This window comes from Sturnira hondurensis, unplaced genomic scaffold (genome assembly GCF_014824575.4).
Source record: "Sturnira hondurensis isolate 20B ecotype Veracruz unplaced genomic scaffold, ASM1482457v3 Scaffold0016663, whole genome shotgun sequence".
Classification (NCBI taxonomy): domain Eukaryota; kingdom Metazoa; phylum Chordata; class Mammalia; order Chiroptera; family Phyllostomidae; genus Sturnira; species Sturnira hondurensis.
In genome coordinates, this window is record NW_028089294.1 from 986,822 (window position 1) to 1,004,978 (window position 18,157).

Below are 18,157 nucleotides of genomic sequence, written 5' to 3' on the forward strand. Positions count from 1 at the left end.
GAAGCCCGCCTCCCGGGCTCCCATCCCCGCGTGGTTGCAACAGGGTTTCTCCTCCAAGAACTCTTGAAGATGCTCCGAAGGCGGTGCTCAGGAAACACTGCTTTTTCCGTGAACGCTGTCATTATACCAAATCCCATTCCATCCCAAGGTTTTAAGAGCACTAATATTAAGCACTTGTAAGCATGGATCACCTGTCCGTTTACACGCCTGGGCGTAGACAACTCAGTTTGTCAGATCCTATTATAAGTCATTACTCTTCTGTCCTGTCTTATTTCCCAAATAAAATTTCAGCAAACTTCTGTAGGTTTTTCCGTGACGAAATATTTTTTTGACAGAGGGGAAGAGAGGGGAGAAACTTAAATGTGTGGTTACCTCTCATACACCCTATTCTGGGGACCTGGCCCACAATCCAGGCATGTGCCCTGACTGGGAACTGAACTGGCAATCCTTTGGTTTGCAGGCTGGTGCTCAATCCACTGAGCTACACTAGGCAGGGCTAGGCTCAATAAACTTTAAGGCTAATCTATGCAAACCCTTTTGTTTTAATAACAAAATGCTTTAAACAAGGAAAATGCTTTTTAGGAAAGCAAAAAGATTAAGAATTTCTCTTGTTGCAGATAGTGAAAATCAGAATTTGAAGTCCAATTCCCTCTTGGAGAAAATAAATTCCAGGATAAAAAAGTGCTAGAGTGTACTTTAGAGGGGAGTGGATATACTGCATGTATTCTGAGTACACAATAGTTAAGCGCCTAGATTCAAACCCTCGCTCTACCACTTACCAGCTATATTCTCAGGCAAGTTATTTAAACTTTCTGCGCTCCAGTTTCCTCATCTGTACAATGGCATTAACAATAGCTTCTTCTCTGGGATCTTCTGGGGCTTCAGTGGGGGAATCTGTGTAAAGAATGTAGACTAGTACCAGGCACACAGATACATGGATTGGGTACGTATTGTCACTCCGCTCCCTTAAATAGCGTATACCCATTATTTTGTTCAGCACACGCTTTCATCTTTTTTCTAGTAATAGTAAAAACTGGTATCTATCCTTTCTTTCTTGAAATGAAATCAGCAACATACCTGCAAGCTGAATGATGCCAACAAGCCCAGAAACAACTGATCTCATTCTTCTTAACGCCAAGTCTAAGAAAGTAGCTATCAAAACATTGAACTTTAATGAAGATAAAATTGACTGTTTCAAACATTTGAGTGACTGATTTCCTTTTGAGTGAATAAAAATCCTTAGTCAAAAAGTTGTTAGGTGGAAACTGCAAATACACATTTTTATGCATCATTAAGGATTTTTTTCGGAGGCACGGGATCCTTGGATCACACTCAGAAATGCTATGTTAAATTTAATGTTGACCAGCAGTTCTCACACAGGGCTGTACACCAGAATTATTTTTACAACTTAATAAAAATACAGGTTACTGTGCCTCATCCCCAAAGACTGATTCTAGGGTTCTGTATCTTTTTAAAGCTCACAGGTAACATCAAACCAGTTGTATACTTTATTTCCTGGAAATATCTGTAAGTGCTTGACAGTTAAATGTCATGGTTAAATTTTGTTGAGATGTTTAAATTTTGTTTTGCTGACCCTTTCTATAACTTACAGGCCTTGGAAAAACAATTGCTCAGTAAAAGGATCCACAGCCTTGTCAATAAATGCCAAGAACAGAATCTTGATTTCTCGAAAACCCACTGAATCTGTTTTTCAGCAAACTGAAGACGTTATACTGGAAAAATGCGCTTTCAAAACAGACATTAATGCTAAGATTAGTCACAAGGAATTTGGGAAAAGTAATAAATGTACACAACTGCTATGGTTATTAACATCTGTACGATTTAGAAGTTACATTTCTAGATAAGAAAACTGTTCTAGAGTCAAGTAAATTATCCAAGGTCACAACAGGCAGTGGCGTTAGCAAGAGTAGAAATGGTGCTTCCTGACCTCCAAACCAGTTCTCCCCACCTATCTTCCCCTTTTCTCATCTACAGGTACTCCCCAACACAGGTATTCCTCGACACAGGTACTCCCGTCCTTCCTAACCCAGTAGTCAGCTAACTTTTTCTGTAAAGGGTCAGATGCTGAACACTTTAGGCTCTGTGGGTCAGGTTTTTTTTTGCGGGGGGGACCACTCAGCTCTGCCAATGTAGTGCCAAAACAGCCACAGACAACACATACATGTATACCTGGTATGTTCTAATAAAAGCTTTACTTACAAAAACAGGCAGCGAGTATGAGTGGGCTGAGGAGTATCATTTAACAACACCTATTCTAACTAAAAGACTATGAATGTTTCATTGATTTTCCTAATCAGGAAGCTTAAGATTCTACAAATAGACTTCCTTCTCCTCTTGTATCAAAATATTACTTATGATATTTCATATTACTTATGAAATTTGGATTAAAAAAGATAATCTGAGGAACCAGAATAAATACTGAAGGATTTAATGCAGAATATAATTATAATTTTTTTCTCAATGTATTTTAGTTTTGCTATATATAGATTAAGCCAGGTAACAAGCTACTATACAACAGCATGTTAAAAAAAGTGTTTATTTTACACTATGTACAATCAGGAACATATTTAAAAATATTACCAATGAAAACAAATGAAGACCATAAATCACAATTTAGTTTGTTCTTAGTGTATATACTCACATTAAAATATAAAGACCATATACCGAAAAACAGCCAAAAGTGTGCATTTTGCTAAAACTTGGTATGTACATATTCTATTGGAAAAAAGCAATCAAAAATGATTTTAACCAGAACTAAGTTCCTGTGATGTATAGTAACCATTATATTGTTTATATGAGGTAGTAACTAAATTATTTTGGCCATATGTTAATACTCTAAATAAAAAAAATACGAAAATCATCATAAAATAAGGCCAACAAAACTAAGAATTCCACTAGAAATTCGAATCATTTCACTCTATGGAATGTTATAGTTCTTCAATGTGATTATATGAAATGTTTAGTGTGGACTCTTTAATAATGCTAATTTATTCTTTGTGCACACTGTAATTCAGACACAAGTGGAGTGTCACACTATGGTACCGCTATTCTGTGACTTGAAATTTTTCCAAAGGTATTGTTTTTAAGCACAGACAAGCAATCTTACAGGATTCTGCTTTAAGTATAAAAAGACCAGTTACTACAACAAGTGGTTAATCTGTTTGTTTCACATAGAAAACAATCCAAATACATTTAAAAAGATGCCGTGGAGCCAAATGCATGTTGACAGTGTCACAGCTCACTCTTGTGACTCAATACACCACATATCAATACGTTGTGCAAATATAAACCAGTGTACTTGCATTAAAATTAAAAACAAGATTATAAAATGATTACAGCCTCCATTATAATTTTAAAGTTACAAGATTTATATCCATATTGCTAAATTACATATAATAAAAATACAATAGTGTTCAATGTCCTGTTTCATTGCCAGCATCCCGTTTTGTAATAGTCACACCCAAAAGAATACGAAAGAATTCTTAAAATATTAACCCCATTTGCATTTTCATCAACATTTACAACATTTACAGATAAGACACTTACTTGTACATCCCGTAAAAGTACATTATCTACATAAATTCTTAGTGTATGTCTTCAGCAATATGAAGTTTCACAGAAAAATACTGCCTATATGTACAAAGATTACATAACTTCAAATGAATTAAGCACTTGTGTGGTTCAATATGCTAAATAACCCATACCACTTAAAACAAAAATTCCCCCGTGGCGCCTCATGCCACAATAAACTACAAGTGGAGGCAGGTGACCGCAGCTCTGCACAGCTCCGAGCCTCCGTCCACGGCGCGGTGGTATCCGTTCATTCTGAGTTGGCCGCCAAAGCGCACAGCTCCTCAGTAACTGTTTTCATGACCCGCCAGGATGTACAAATTGCTGTGTGCTGTAGGGTTATCAGTTGGCCTACTTTCCAAAACCACGACCCTAAAAGTAATAAACAAACAGATAACAAAATAACATTATTCTTGAAAACTCATGTTTGCTTCCATTTTCCACTGCTTCTTCATTATATGCCTCTATAAATGCTGCTTATTTGATCTGTGGACAGAACTCGCTTGTGAGTCCCTGAGATTAAAGAGCCAGGTTTAGCTCGGGGAAGTCAGTTTTGCTATCATCCACCCCCCACCTCTCTTAGGATAAATTGGAGGAAATTACTAATTCACTAAAATTTATAAAAACTATTTGTAGTTCAAAAAGAGAAAGTAAATTAGAACAGAATCCCCAAATCTTATTTGGCACTGAAATAAAAAGTTTCTGCTTGTTGCCAAATGGTGTTTCTTCTTTCTCATGCTGGAAACTGTCTAGATAGTGTGTTTAATACAAAACTATTACTGACAGATCTATACATTTCTGTTTCTTGGAAGATCAGGAACATTCTCAAAGGCTTTAAAACCTTGTGAATTTTAACTGCGTGAAAAATATAATGTTGAATATATTACTGTAAAAATTTCAACCCTCTCGCAGAAGAAACTAGTTTCCCATTGGATTGATAAAACACCGTTTACTACTGCGTATTTAATACAGCCCCTTTCATACCTGTCAGATCCAAGCAGTCTGAAAATTCTTGTGCTATCTGAAATTTCTTGTGTTACCTGTTCAATTAAAATATAAATTTAATTTCTGAAAAAGACACAATTTTATATGGGCATTTAATTTATAGAACTATGGAAAAGACATAATTCCTATAATGGAAATACATACCTGCACGACTGTGAATTTGTTGCCTCACTATATCGGTGCATCAATTTGTTAGTTTAGAAACAATGTGACTAACTTTCAATTAATCATAAAATATGAGAGTAGGAAAATCATTTACTTGTTAAATTATAAAAATCAAGGGAATAGTCTGTTTTATTTATCAGAAACCTTCTGTCAGTTATGTTAACAGCAAGCCACTTGGATCTGGTCCTTCTACTCGAAAGGCTACACACAGCGAGCTGTGACAATGCACAAGGCATGCAGTTTGCTGCAAACAGTTCTGCCTTCTGCAGAGCTGGAAAGAAAACATCTGCCCGCAGCAGTCTCTCGTGATGTTCTTACGAAGCATTGTGGGTAAAATGCCTAGCTACGTCAGCGCTCCACAGGTGATGCTCCTCCCCACCCCTCCCCCAGTCTCCTGAAGTAACATTTCTCATGGAATACATCCTCACTGTCACCAGCTGGGGAGTTAAGAATAAGTCTAAAGGAGAAAGAGAAATTCACTATTTATTGGTTACCGAATGGAAACAATTTAAAATTGTCCCCCAAATTTGGTAGTCTGAAGAAACAATTTGATTTTGAAATAAAATTTATTCCATCAGCACGGCTACAATTAGTTATTATGAAAACACCAGTGATTCTTAACCTTCTTTGCATCCCAGCACACCTGAAGGATATGGAATATAACACAGTCACTTCAGTAACAGTGGCTGATCATGCGGATCTCAAGGTGCTTTGGGTTTGCCTACTAGGGACTGTACGGCTACCGGTGTGATCTGAAAAAAGCCTCTGGGTGATGTTTGGGGACAAGCTCTTTTCTTCTTTTTAAAACCACTCTCTGTATCCTGCCCGCCGAAGCCTTTCTTTCTCTTCCTGGTGTTTATTAGCTGTTGACTCTTCTTACCTCCCTGCCTGATTCCCTCAGGTAATTTTTAAGTATCTTCCTGAGAAGTGACCTTGTGGGAATTACTTCTAGATACATATTAGCAGCAACCTCTCTTGACTACTTACATAGGCCAGGCAGTATGCCAAGTACATTATATGCTTCCTTTCATTTAATCTTATTTTTTAAATAAAAAATTCAACCATAGTTGACATTCACTGTTATTTTATATTAGTTTCAGGTATATACTTTCCATTTAATCTTAACAAACCTACAAAGTCAGTACTATTTTGTTATCCTCAATTCACAGATGAAAAAATATAGGCACTTTAACTTACGGGAAGTTAACTGATATATACCAAGACCACACAATTACTAATGTGGCAAGTTGAGATGTGAGCCTGGGTGTCATGACTCTAGGACCCACGTTCACGATCACCAGGCTACATTGTTTACTTTGTTAGAAGATGTGCTCTGAGCGAGTGTAATGAATGGCAATGCAGGACACAAATGGGCTACTTCCTTGTTTGAGGCTTGGGGGCACTGGAAGAATCTTTGATGATGCGACTTGTCTACAACATTCCAGGGGCTAAGGATGACGTCTTATCCACGTTTATAACCCCAGCACTCTCTGCTGTAAATGCTGAACGACATCAAATGTGTCTCATGGCTTGGAGTTCAATTATTCTTGGAGTTCAGTTAAGCTAGGAAGGACTCAGACTATACAACTCAACGTTAATAAAAGGTAATAAGGTTAAAATAAGGGGCGCTCTGGCTTGTGTGGCTCCCTGGACTGAGGGCTGGCCTGTGATCCGAAAGGTCACTGGTTCGATTTCTGGTCAGGGCACATGCTTGCGCTGCTGACTGCGTCCCCAGCTGGGGGTGTGGGATGGGCAACTGATGTTTCTCTCACATATGGATCTTTCTCTCCCTCTCTTTCTCCTTCCCTTCCCCTTGCTCTAAAAATAAATAAAGTACTGAAAAATAAAAAGGGGAAAGAAGCAAAGAACCTTATAAGTGAATAAGATTTTTACGGTCAAGTGAATAAGGTAACAGAAATTGGAGGCAAGGAGGCTTCAACAGAACTGTAGAAACCTCTGCTTATAGCAAAGGCCATTATTTCTGAAATATTAAAAAAACTGAAGGACAAAGTAGAAAGGTGCCTCAAGGAGAGAGCCAGCATCCGCACTCTCGTCCCAGGTGATGATGGGAAAGCCGAGAGCAGTCGGCTCAGCTTTAGCAGTACTAAGAAGTTCTTGTTGCGAACATCAGGGGAACCACCTGGAAGCACATTACGGTAGGCACTAAAACTGTCCGTGTGAATGGGGAAAGAGGGGGCTATAGAGTATGTGCTGTTCATTTTATCACTAGACTAACGCTGTAAATCATAATAAAGTTAGCAAATCAAGCATTCCTTGTACTACCGTATTTTTGGACCATAAGACACACCTAGGTTTTAGAGGATGAAAATAGGAAAATAAAATTTGAAGCAAAAAATGTAGTAAAATATTTAATGACATAAATAACATAATATTTCACCAGTGTAAATGTAAACAGAACTCAACAGCAGCATTAACAACCATTATTCCTCCCAAATTGGGGAAGAAGGGGGGCATCTTATAGTCCAAAAAATACGGTAATTAGAAATTTCTTAAAGTTAAATAAAACTGTTTAATATTGTTTCATGACCATTTAATGGGTGCAATTTTAAAGATGACTTACCTCATTAGATCTAAAACTTCTACCTTGCATTCCATGTTTCCAAAAAGCTAGCACACTGTCCTGTAGGCAAACTAGCAGGCAAGAACAGCTTAGTTACTGTCAATAGTACAAAAATTCAACTGATAAGCGTCATTTCATCCCTCTCTCTGTTTTGTATATTTCAACTAATAACCGATATCAACCACTCCATATTTACATGGCATCTTTACCTTTGAAATAAACAAAGTATTATGTAGAACTTATTCATTCATCTTTTTGCCAAAAATTTTTACTAAAAATACTTGTTATCGAAATTTGATTAAAAAATATCCTGTTTTGAATCCTGGCTATGTGTTTTTAAGTATGGATTACATTTTACCATCTTGAGCAGATATCCCCCCAAACTGATTTCTTATTATCACCAGCATGTGCTTTCTGGGAGAGAGGTTCTAGTCGGAGGAGTAAAAACAGGACCAGAAAGAGGCAGACGAAGTATCTGTACGTGGGCCTACCTCCTGCCAACACACCGACAAGCAAATACCGTGGTCAGTAAGCACTGCGTTCGTTTTCCCTAGCACTATCTCCTATATGATCATTTCACCTTAGTTTTCCTGAATGTAATGACTTTAGAGCACTAATTTTGTAAGAAATTCCCTTTCAGGAAACACTTGTCAAACAAAATGTAAGAATGGTAGGATGGTAACTCCATATACTATTTAAAACTCTCTGATCACCAGACAAAAGCCAAAAATACAAGAGTACTCTGAGCACTAAATTTTAAAGTGCTTGGAGGAAAGCTATAGAAATTCAGAGGAAATGGAACTTCATAACTATGTTATGGAAAGTATTTTTTGAAAGTAAAAAATCTGTAAAGATAACATTATTTGGATTGTATCACAGTTATTAAATCATTTTAGACAATGTGTAAAAGTGAAGACTGATATTGACCTCATGTCCATTATATCCTATATTTAAAAAATGAATCTTTAGTAATATATTTTTATAATTTTGGAAAATTATCAGATAAATTACTTTAAGTGGTTAATAATGCAATCAAACAAGAAATATAAAACTTTGACTTGCCTATTGATTCGATCTGGAAATCAAAAGTGAGTTCTGATGATAATTTTCTGCTAGATTTTAATCTTCCTTGGAGATTTACTATTTTTATACAACCTAGAGAGAAAAAAAGTCACTCAGAAACTATGATAAGAGAACTCTTATTAAAGTAAGATGTATGTAAATAAAAACTTACAGTCCAAGCAGACAAGAATGGTATCTCTCTCCAGTTGGGTGACATGAGTAACACTCGTCTGTGGTGTATCTGTAACACAAACAAACTCAATGAACTTACAGAAAAGAGTAATTATTAGAACATAGGACATTACAAAAAAAGGAATTCTGAACATCACTGAATTTGAAATGCATTTGTATTTTTAGCTACAGATATGTAGTGGCTGAGCCAGGCTGTTTGTGCTCAAACTCTGATGCAAGAGCTAAACTAATAACTATAGTTACTACTTTTTGTAATGTAATTATTTTTATTCATATGTAAAATTAGGAATCTAATCTATATTATTGTTATAACTAATTTTTTATTTTAAGCTCAGGAGGCCAAGCTATCATTATATGGCAGTGCCTAGCACATGCAATAAGTATTTACTGAATGCATCAGTGAATTGAACAAATTACTCTGAGTACAAATGAATTTAAAAAACTAAAATATTAAAAACCTTAAGTATTTTAAAAATAATGAAGTACTACCAAAACGCAAAGAGGCATATATTTTTATTTTTATAATGATTTTGCAAAGTTCTTACAAACTAAATGTTCCAATGATCTGATTCCCCATCAAGTGAAAAGCAGAACACCCCAAGCTTTGTGCGAACATCAGAACTGATACTGCTGCACTACAGGTCATTCTTTCTGGTCTTGGATTTCTTGGAGAGCGGGTCTGATCTAAAATAGACCTTGTTTTTCCTCTGCTTCCAATATTTAGAATCCTCAGACACTGAAGGGCTGCTGTATTTCAACTTTCACATGTATGAAGACCCAGTACTTCGGAAACTAACCAGGGTTGAAAGCATACGGAATAGGCCTCCTGCAAATCAGGCCAACCACATCTGCAGCTTACACATTTGGTGAAAATTAAGAATCTGAACTTTATACAGCCCTCCTCAGTTTAAGAAGCCAGGCTAGCATTACTAGATAGAAAACCCAGAAAAATGAGGTTTTATCAATTGCTTGTAACAATTAGTTTTCAAATATTGGAATCACCAGAGAGATTCCAATCTCTAAAACATCTTAAAAATACTGGTCAATAATACAATATTAATCAACCAACCACCCCTCCCTGTGGAACAGGAAGAAAGAGATTAGCCAGGGAGGATGGGTGTTTAAGGGAGAACACAGTCCACAGGTCTGGGAGGAGCCGAGGCCGCCTCGTTCAGGACAGCAGTGTGTCTGAAAGGAAAGCTTGTCCACAACCTGGCTTCAGAAAGTCGTCTAATGGTCTCCAGGATTTTGTGAATGTAAGTAATCATTTTTCTTCAGTGCCCAAAAACCCCAATCTCTTAATTTTTTTCTTCTTATGAACACTCTTCCAGGCTTCCATCAAACTCCTAAACTAATCAATGCTTTGATATATAAGTTCCTTAACATTTCCCTAAATAGCCAAAGACTGTGACAAAGGGCCTTTGCCAGGCCTTTAAAAATTGCCTTCTAAAATGGCCATCGTCTATTTTCAGTAAAACATGGTACTATGTCATTATTAAAGGGGGGAAAAAGCAAAAGCTTCATAACAATCACAGTGCCTGTAAAATACAGATAAGAGGACCTTTAGGGTCATGTTTTTTTTTAAGTGTAAGTTTAATCAGATTTGTTTACTATAAAACTCAAGTTTTGCCATGGTGTACTGATTGTAACAACACAATTGAAGGTTTCAAACTATAAGCAAATTTCTTCAAAAAGCTCATCCATTAGAACTATTTTCTAAGATACTAGCTATGAAGAAAGATCTACTATACAACTGGGCAATGTAAATCAACTTTTAAGGAAATTATGTTAAAGCATTATTTTCAAGAACCCTAAAATACTTCACAAGTAGTGCCTTACTGATAATTTGTATCCTAATTACAAATCATTAAAAAAATTAATTAAAGTTCTGGATAGCACCGGTGTATCCCCTATAAGTGTAGAGTAAAAAATAAACTATACTTAATAAAATTTTCCTTTTATTTAAGTCAGCTTTTCTATTAGTCTGAGGTTTGTGCATGTGTGGTTCTCAAACTATAGTCCTTATATTAACATCACTGGCATCACCTGGGAACTTATAAAAATGAAAATTCTCAGGCTCTACTCCAGAGCTATTAAATGAAAATCTCTGGGTACGGAGTCCAGCAAGGTGTATGTTTTTCTAAACCGTCACTGGAAGGTATGTTTACTGATTTTAGAAAGGTAGTGGGGGGAGGGGGGCGGGACAGAGAGAGAGAGAGAGAAACATCCACGTGAGAAACACTGATCAGTTGCCTCCTGCATGTGCCCCGACAGGGGATTGAACCTGCAGCCTAGATATGTGCCCTGACCCGGAATCGAACCCACAACCTTCTGGAGTATAGGACAATGCTTCAGCTAACTGAGCCACCCCACCAGGGCTTGGCAATGTGTTTCAACAAGCCCCCCGTTTATCCTGATGCATCTTCAAGGTTAAGAACCACCTAAAAGTGTCAAACAAATGATCGTCTTAAAGCAAGTCGTCTTCCTTTTTCTAGTTTAATAAGTTATTGAAGATTGGATTTTTAAGCATTATTGAAAAAGATTATATACACACACACATTTATTTTGCCTAATAAAAGATATAATAAATGTATTATTTTTAAGTCCAGTATATGGGTTGGCCTGACAGTTCAATAAAAACCACAGACCTGATTCTGTAAACCATGAAGAGGTAGAGTTTGGATTGACTGTTTCAAACCGAACCACCTGGTTGAAGTCCCGGCCCCTGCTGACACCGACACAAACTAACGGGTACTCCTGCTCAGGAACGACCAGCATTTCAAACATTCTAAGTGGACATGGTATAGGAAAATCTATGTGCTAGACAAAGAAAGAAAAATACTTTAAACAAGGAAAACAAAAGCCAAACAATCTCACAATAACAGTACTAAAATTTTTTAATTTATGAAATATGTAACATTCTCTACCATAAATATTGCTTCTTGTCACAGAAACTTGGGGTATGTAGAAAAATCCAAATTATAAAGTCTCTTCATAAAGATTTTAGTTTTGGCACTGTAAATATTTTAAGTTAAAAATTACTCAATTGTAGAGTATCAGGGCTGGAAGGGCTTACGAATCACTTGTCCAACCCCCCTTTTTCAGAGTTAACAACTGAGACCCAGAACCGAGTGGCCAGCCCAGGGTCCGCCAGCCCTCAGAGTCTCGCCCCCAGTCCGGGCTGCCTCCGTAGCGCTCCTCTGCCCCTTGCCAACTGAACGACACGGGTAGGAGAAGCGAAATGCCAGTTAGCAAGGGACTCCTCGTACAAGTGTGGACAGAAAAAAGCAGAAATAAGAGAACGTGAGCCTCATGTTTCAAGTGATTATATATTTAATAAATTACCTAGTCACAATGCAGCCATTCTAATTTTACACAACTTTAAAATTATTTGTATGTTGCTATAAAGAGACTCAATAGGTTCTTATTTTTAAAATCTGGAAAATACTCCATTAGCAAGCAGGGAAAAAAACTATGAGAGACTATACATACCCACCAGAATCACTAAACTTTAAAATAGAGCAGTAATGAGCGCTACTCAGAGGAGCAAACAGAGCAGACGGTGGGAGTGTAACCTGGAACTGACCACCTTGATCAGTTACATTATTTATTAATGTTGTGTCCGCCCTGAGCCCCTGCAGTGACACTCCTGGTTACATGTTCCAGAGAACACAAGCACACACATGCAGAGGAGACATGCAAAAACGCCACAGCAGTACCGCTAGGAATACCACACAGCTGAAAGTAACCCAAATGTCTGTCTGTAGCAGAATGGGTAAGATTACGGTATACTCACACAATGAAGAATTATAGAGCAATGAAAATGGTCAGATTATAGCTATATCTAACCACACAACTATAATGGTACACAAAAGCCAGACACAAATAAATATATATTTTATGATTCCACTTACATACTGTTACATACTGTTTAGAAAATCGGGTAAAATTAATTCTAATATTTAGGGGTACATGCTTATGTAATAAAAATGGGAAATAAGGGAGCCAACTCATAGGGGTGTCATGGGGAGTTCCAAGGTGTACCAGCAATGTTCTTGACAACAAAAAAGTTTTTTGAAAGATACTGGTCTTACACATATTTTATTAAGTCCACACTTAATGTATTTTATATTTTTGTTGCTCTTAAAAGCGGGCTGTCTTTTCATTATATTTCCAATAGGGCTATTGATAGTATTTAACAAAGCAACTGAATTCAACTTATTTTTTAATCTGGCAACTCGTAAATGCTAAAGAATAAATTCTAGAGAAATAAACAGGTAAAAAGGGACTCCCACAACTGCAGGCCCTGAAGTGTTAGAAGACATGACGTGGTCCTCACGGGGGGATTACAAAGCTCTATGCGGCCCCAGTGTCCCCATGCCCTCCCTGCCCTGTGACCACAGGAGGGCCTCCACCCTGGCACAGGGACAGACGTACCATCCACATTCCCCAGACTCTCTCTAGGACCTTTCTCATTACCTCAGGATTTGCTTTGGATAAAATCTGTCACATTTTTAATAAGGTAAAACATTTTAAGTAATTTGCTTTGAAATGTGGTAAGAGCAGTAAAGCAGAAAGAAAACAATGCTTCTACTTCATTTTTTTTGTCAGCAAATAAGAAAACCAACAGATTCTGAATACTTTTACCTTAGCTTCCAGTCGTAACTAAGCAACGTGTGTAAGTCATTGATAGAAAAGGGCTCCTGTGTAAATACAGCTGCTATTGGTGATGGTTCTTGAGGACAGTGATTATATCTTACCCATTTTTGTCTCTCTAGTTAAATACAACTGTGCCTCGTTTGTAGTAAGTATAAAATGTATGTTGGGGGTGTCTTTAATTTGTAACTTTTATTTATGATGAAAATGTCCACTGAAGCAAAAACCATCAGAAATGTTATTAATAGGAAGACAGAATATAGAAAGCATAAGAGTGTTTGAACACATCTGATAAGAGTTATAGTACAAAAATATCAGAAACACTTATCAAAATAATGGCAAATACAGAAACAAAACAAACAGTCTTAAAGCAGAAGAGAGAGAGAATGGAGAGTTGGGTTAAAATCGAAGGGACAGGTAAAGACCAATGGCTCAGGGAATTTAAGCCAAGTGCAAAGAGTGAGAAGCCTGGAGGGAGACCTGAAAATACAATTGGGCTGTAATTCTAACATCTCAGGATCGTAGGGATGCACCTGGAGATTATTATGCTGAGTGAAACGAGCCAGGCAGAGAAAGACAAATACCATATGATCTCATTTATATGTGGAATCGAATGACCAAAACAGAAACAGAGGCATTCGTACATGGAACAGCTGTCAGAGGAGGGAGGGGAGCGAGGTCTGGATGAAAGAAGGGGAAGGGATTCGCCGAAGAACGTACACGTTTAACCCCCAGACACAGACAACAGTGTGGTGATGGCCAGAGGGAAAGGAAGGGCAGGGGCTGGAAGGAGGTGGGCAAAGGGGGGAACATGGGGACATTTGAAAGAGTGTCAAGTAATAAAAACAAAAGAAATAAAAGACTTTGAGGACATAGGAAGCTTCAAAACTACCTATCCGTGTTTTCTGTTTCAGGTGGCTGACATCAGGAAGCATGGCCCTAACTAGTGAGGTCAAAGTGAAATGCTTAACAACCCTACTTAACCTAGATAAAGTAGCAAAGAAAACAGCTTTAAAAAATTCATTTGGAATTTCCTTGGTATGACTGAGCCTGTACTACACAGTTTTTCCTCAAAATTTAAGTTATAGCTGAGTAATGTTAAATATTTTAAAGAATATTCATTAATGAAAGATTCTAGAGAAGCTTGGGCACAAAAAACCCTCCAAGGAAAAGCCTAGGCAAACTAATATGCAGGCACACACCAGGATGGATAATCTCTCTCTCATGACCATTACCCCTCTCCTCACAGGCCAGACACCAGCCTGTACGCAGTTTCCCTGCTGTGACGGAGCAGGTCAAGCAGAGACGCACTCAAGCATTTCACTGCTCTCTTAGCACCTATTCCTGACATCGGATTACGTGTATTTACAGACGCTATTTCTAGCTCCTAATGCCATATCCTCGAACTACTTCTCTAGTCTCTTTCAAAACTTTTTCCAGACTGAGTTAGTTTCTTACAATTGGGCAGATTTTCATTATCCTAACACGTAATCCAAAACCATTAAATAATTAACTAGAGATTTAATTGAAAAAAAAAAACTGTGTATGAAATACAGAAAAATGGGCTTAATTCAGCTTTTATACTAAGAATGACTTAGGTTGACTTTCATGCTTACCTTAATTAACATGAATTTCTGCATTGGTTCAACCCACTCCAAGAGAACAATGCTGGTCTGAAGTGCCCCACATAGGTATTTATGGCCTGTGTAAGGATTCCTCACTGTCAAGGCAAAAAAGTACAGTAGATTCTCTTATAATACAAAGTCCTTACCATAACAGTTGCATGCTCCACAAACAAACAAACAAACAAACAAAAGCTGGCTGCCAGTTCAATTTCTTAATTAGACTGCAGGGTGCAAAAGAAACACTGTTTCAGGCAACAGCATGAAACTCCCTCATCACTTGCAAGATTTCTGTTTGCTTCCACAAATAAAATTGCTAGTTGTTATGGGGCCTGGGGGCAGCAAGATCTTGAAAGAGGGTCCAAGTGGATTTGGGGAGAAGTTGCCAAATCGATAGGCTATAGCATATTTGAGGACAAGTGATTCAGTGTCTTTCTGGAAGTAAAGTTCAGAGGCAATAATGCTTTGCTGTGACAACATGATGACACAAATCACATATCACAATACAGATTTACAAATAATAATATTTAATTGTTTCAGTTTTTTAAGGGAAGAAAACTATTTTTTGTTTTTTGCTATATGCAAATAAAACAGCTATTTGTTATGGTGTCAGAGAGGAATTTAGGCTAGAGATATGTGAGCAGGGAAACTCTAACCTTCACAGCCTAAAGTGTCACATATTAAAGACATTAAAACACATGCTGATTGACTATATGCAGTCTCATAAGCCATTACAAAGCACAGTGGTGAATAGTAACAGGTCCCTTGAAAAAAAGAGTGTAATGAAGTGCTGTAATAAAAACTCATCCTACTTTCCCCATTTATCCAGTCAATAAATTACTTGCAAAACAACTGTTATGTGAAAGGTACTATTTTAGGTTTAGTTTACATGGAGACGGAGTGGTCAAGACATTTGTTACTTGGGGAGTGGGGCATGTTACTGGAAGAATGCCCTGGAGTAGAACTGTTTTACATGAGATTTAAAAATAAGCTTCCTAGCACTTTCCTATCCACTTTGCAAAGCAGGAGAGCCACACGCTGTTGGATGGTTTACTTACCAACACAACACTTCTGACACCACTTGGTTTCAGGGATCTTTGCTGATACAGCAAATTTCCTAAACGTAAATGAAAATAAATATATAATACACGTAGATGAAGTGAGTATATGATAATGGAACTATTATGGATCAGTGGAGAAATGAGGAGTTGTTAAAAATTGGTGCTGACATAACAGGTCATTTATTAAACATAAGAGTAAACTGGAGCCCTTTCTCAACCCCCACAATCCATTCCAAGTGGTTTAAGGATTTAAATGTAAAAAACAAAACTATCTTTAAAAAATGCAAAAGGGAAAAACCGTACAGAAAAATACTGATAAACTTTAACTGGTATTTTTTCCACAGCTGTACCTCAAGCTACAGATGGCATTCAATTTGGTGAATGAATTTGTTGAATATATTAATAACTTCATTTTACAAAAAAAGGTCATTGAAAAAGTGAAAAGATAAGCCACAAACTGAGAAAAGATATTTTCAGCAAACACAATAAATTTTAAGCTATGTAAAAACTTGTCTTACCACTAACGCAATTTATGAGAACATTTTATTTAGATATTTTTATTTCTCAGAAAAAGTGGGATGTAGATTTTCTGCAAAGATACTTTAGATTTGCAAAAATTCAAATTTAGTATGTAAAAATCCATCTAAAATTATATTTTTAAAGTACAATTAAAAAAATCACAGAGTCAATTGTATAACAAGACTGCTAGTGTACCAAGCTGTCCTCAAATTATACTCTTTCATGTCTGTGCACATATTTAAACTTCTCTTAAATGTATCAATGCATCACAGATTAGCTGTTATGGCTCTGCATTATTTTTCAAATAGAGCTGTGCTTTGCTGGTAACAAAGCTGCAGAGCACGAATCTGATACTCAGTAACCTTCCACACGAGCTCAGAACAGTCTTTTTGGTGGATGTTCTTGTTACTGTGCTGGCGGCACCTGAATGACAACCATGCATATAACACGGAGGGATTGTAATTTTAATATTAGCATGTTTTACATGCTGATGTCTATAAAAACCTCTAATTATTGCTGACATTAACTGAGTCCTTGCTATAGGCCCTGGCTGTCACATGTTCTGTATCATTAGTTTCTTTGATAATACCACGAAGTATGTCAGAGCATGGAAATCTAAGGCTCAGATTTAGACTTTTTCTCAAGGTTATAAAGTTAGCAATTTAGGAGAAAAAAACCCCTCTAATCTAGTATTGTCTGTCTGCAGTCTTTACAGGGATTCAGCTTTAAAAAAATCCACTTCTCTTTATGATTCTTGATCAGTCTAACTAAAAGGTATTCTGAGTTTACAAGGTAAGCTGTTAAAAACTGTTACAACTGCTAAGTACTTCTCTGTAGAATTTTTTTTACTTGTTTTTTTAAAAAAATTTTAAATATTTTTATTTATTTATCTTTAGAGGGGGAGGGAAGGAGAGAGGAAGAGAAACATCAATGTATGGTTGCTTCTTGTGCATCCCCTGCCGGGAACTGGCCTGCAACCCAGGCATGTGCCCTGACTGGGAATCGAACCGCAATCGTCTCTGTAGAATTTTTTTAATGCTATGCTACCTGCACAATGATACAGAAATTAGTGAGATACTGAGGCACTGAATGACTACAATGGCAATCTAAAATATCCAGATTTCGAATTTCTAGTTAAAGTACTGACTGTTCTCCTTGAGTGACTTTATGTTGGGACAATACATTTGCCAACTAATCTAATTTATGATTGATAAATTATAAACATGCCCCTTTCATATATGTTACCGTTTCATACAGCTTAAAGCATACAAAAATTCTCCCACATGCTCAAACAAACTGCTGAACCAAAGTCCTTTGCAGAGTGTTTAAAAATCTGAACCAAGCTCCTCATAGATTTCCATTGGCAACAACTCTAATGTTTCTAGTCCACACCTGTGAACTTGTTCCCTGGCTCCAAAGGCTAACTAAGGAGTTAATTTACTGACTCATGCAAAACCCAGAAGGAGTAAATAATTGACACGTACAAGGGAAAAACACCAACCATTAAGTATAGTTTCCAGTTAACAATAATGAAAACCTTCAAAATTGACATGTGGGCAGTCTACTGAAGTGTTATAAAAATTTAGCATTTTCTACAGAGACCTATAAACTTTTAGCCATAAATTTATAAAAAGACAATAAAATTTATTTCACCAGCACCTGACTAGAATTCTCAGTTAACTAACATTTAGTTAATGTATTTA

At 37.0% G+C, this 18,157-nt stretch overlaps 1 protein-coding gene across 5 annotated transcripts in view; it reads right to left on the reverse strand.

Annotated features, from left to right (window-relative positions):
* Positions 1 to 2,435: 2,435 nt before the first annotated feature.
* MAP4K3 (mitogen-activated protein kinase kinase kinase kinase 3) overlaps positions 2,436 to 18,157 on the reverse strand; it is a 126,395-nt gene continuing 110,673 nt past the window's right edge. For all 5 annotated transcript variants that reach the window (XM_037066915.1, XM_037066912.1, XM_037066910.1 and 2 more), the window contains 8 exons: positions 15,933 to 15,991; positions 14,869 to 14,972; positions 11,245 to 11,416; positions 8,577 to 8,645; positions 8,405 to 8,497; positions 7,343 to 7,413; positions 4,576 to 4,631; positions 2,436 to 3,963 (listed from right to left, as the gene is read on the reverse strand). In XM_037066915.1, the coding sequence (XP_036922810.1) occupies positions 3,876 to 3,963; positions 4,576 to 4,631; positions 7,343 to 7,413; positions 8,405 to 8,497; positions 8,577 to 8,645; positions 11,245 to 11,416; positions 14,869 to 14,972; positions 15,933 to 15,991 (712 nt within the window). In that variant the 3' untranslated portion in view covers positions 2,436 to 3,875. The remainder of the gene's footprint in view (positions 3,964 to 4,575; positions 4,632 to 7,342; positions 7,414 to 8,404; positions 8,498 to 8,576; positions 8,646 to 11,244; positions 11,417 to 14,868; positions 14,973 to 15,932; positions 15,992 to 18,157) is intronic.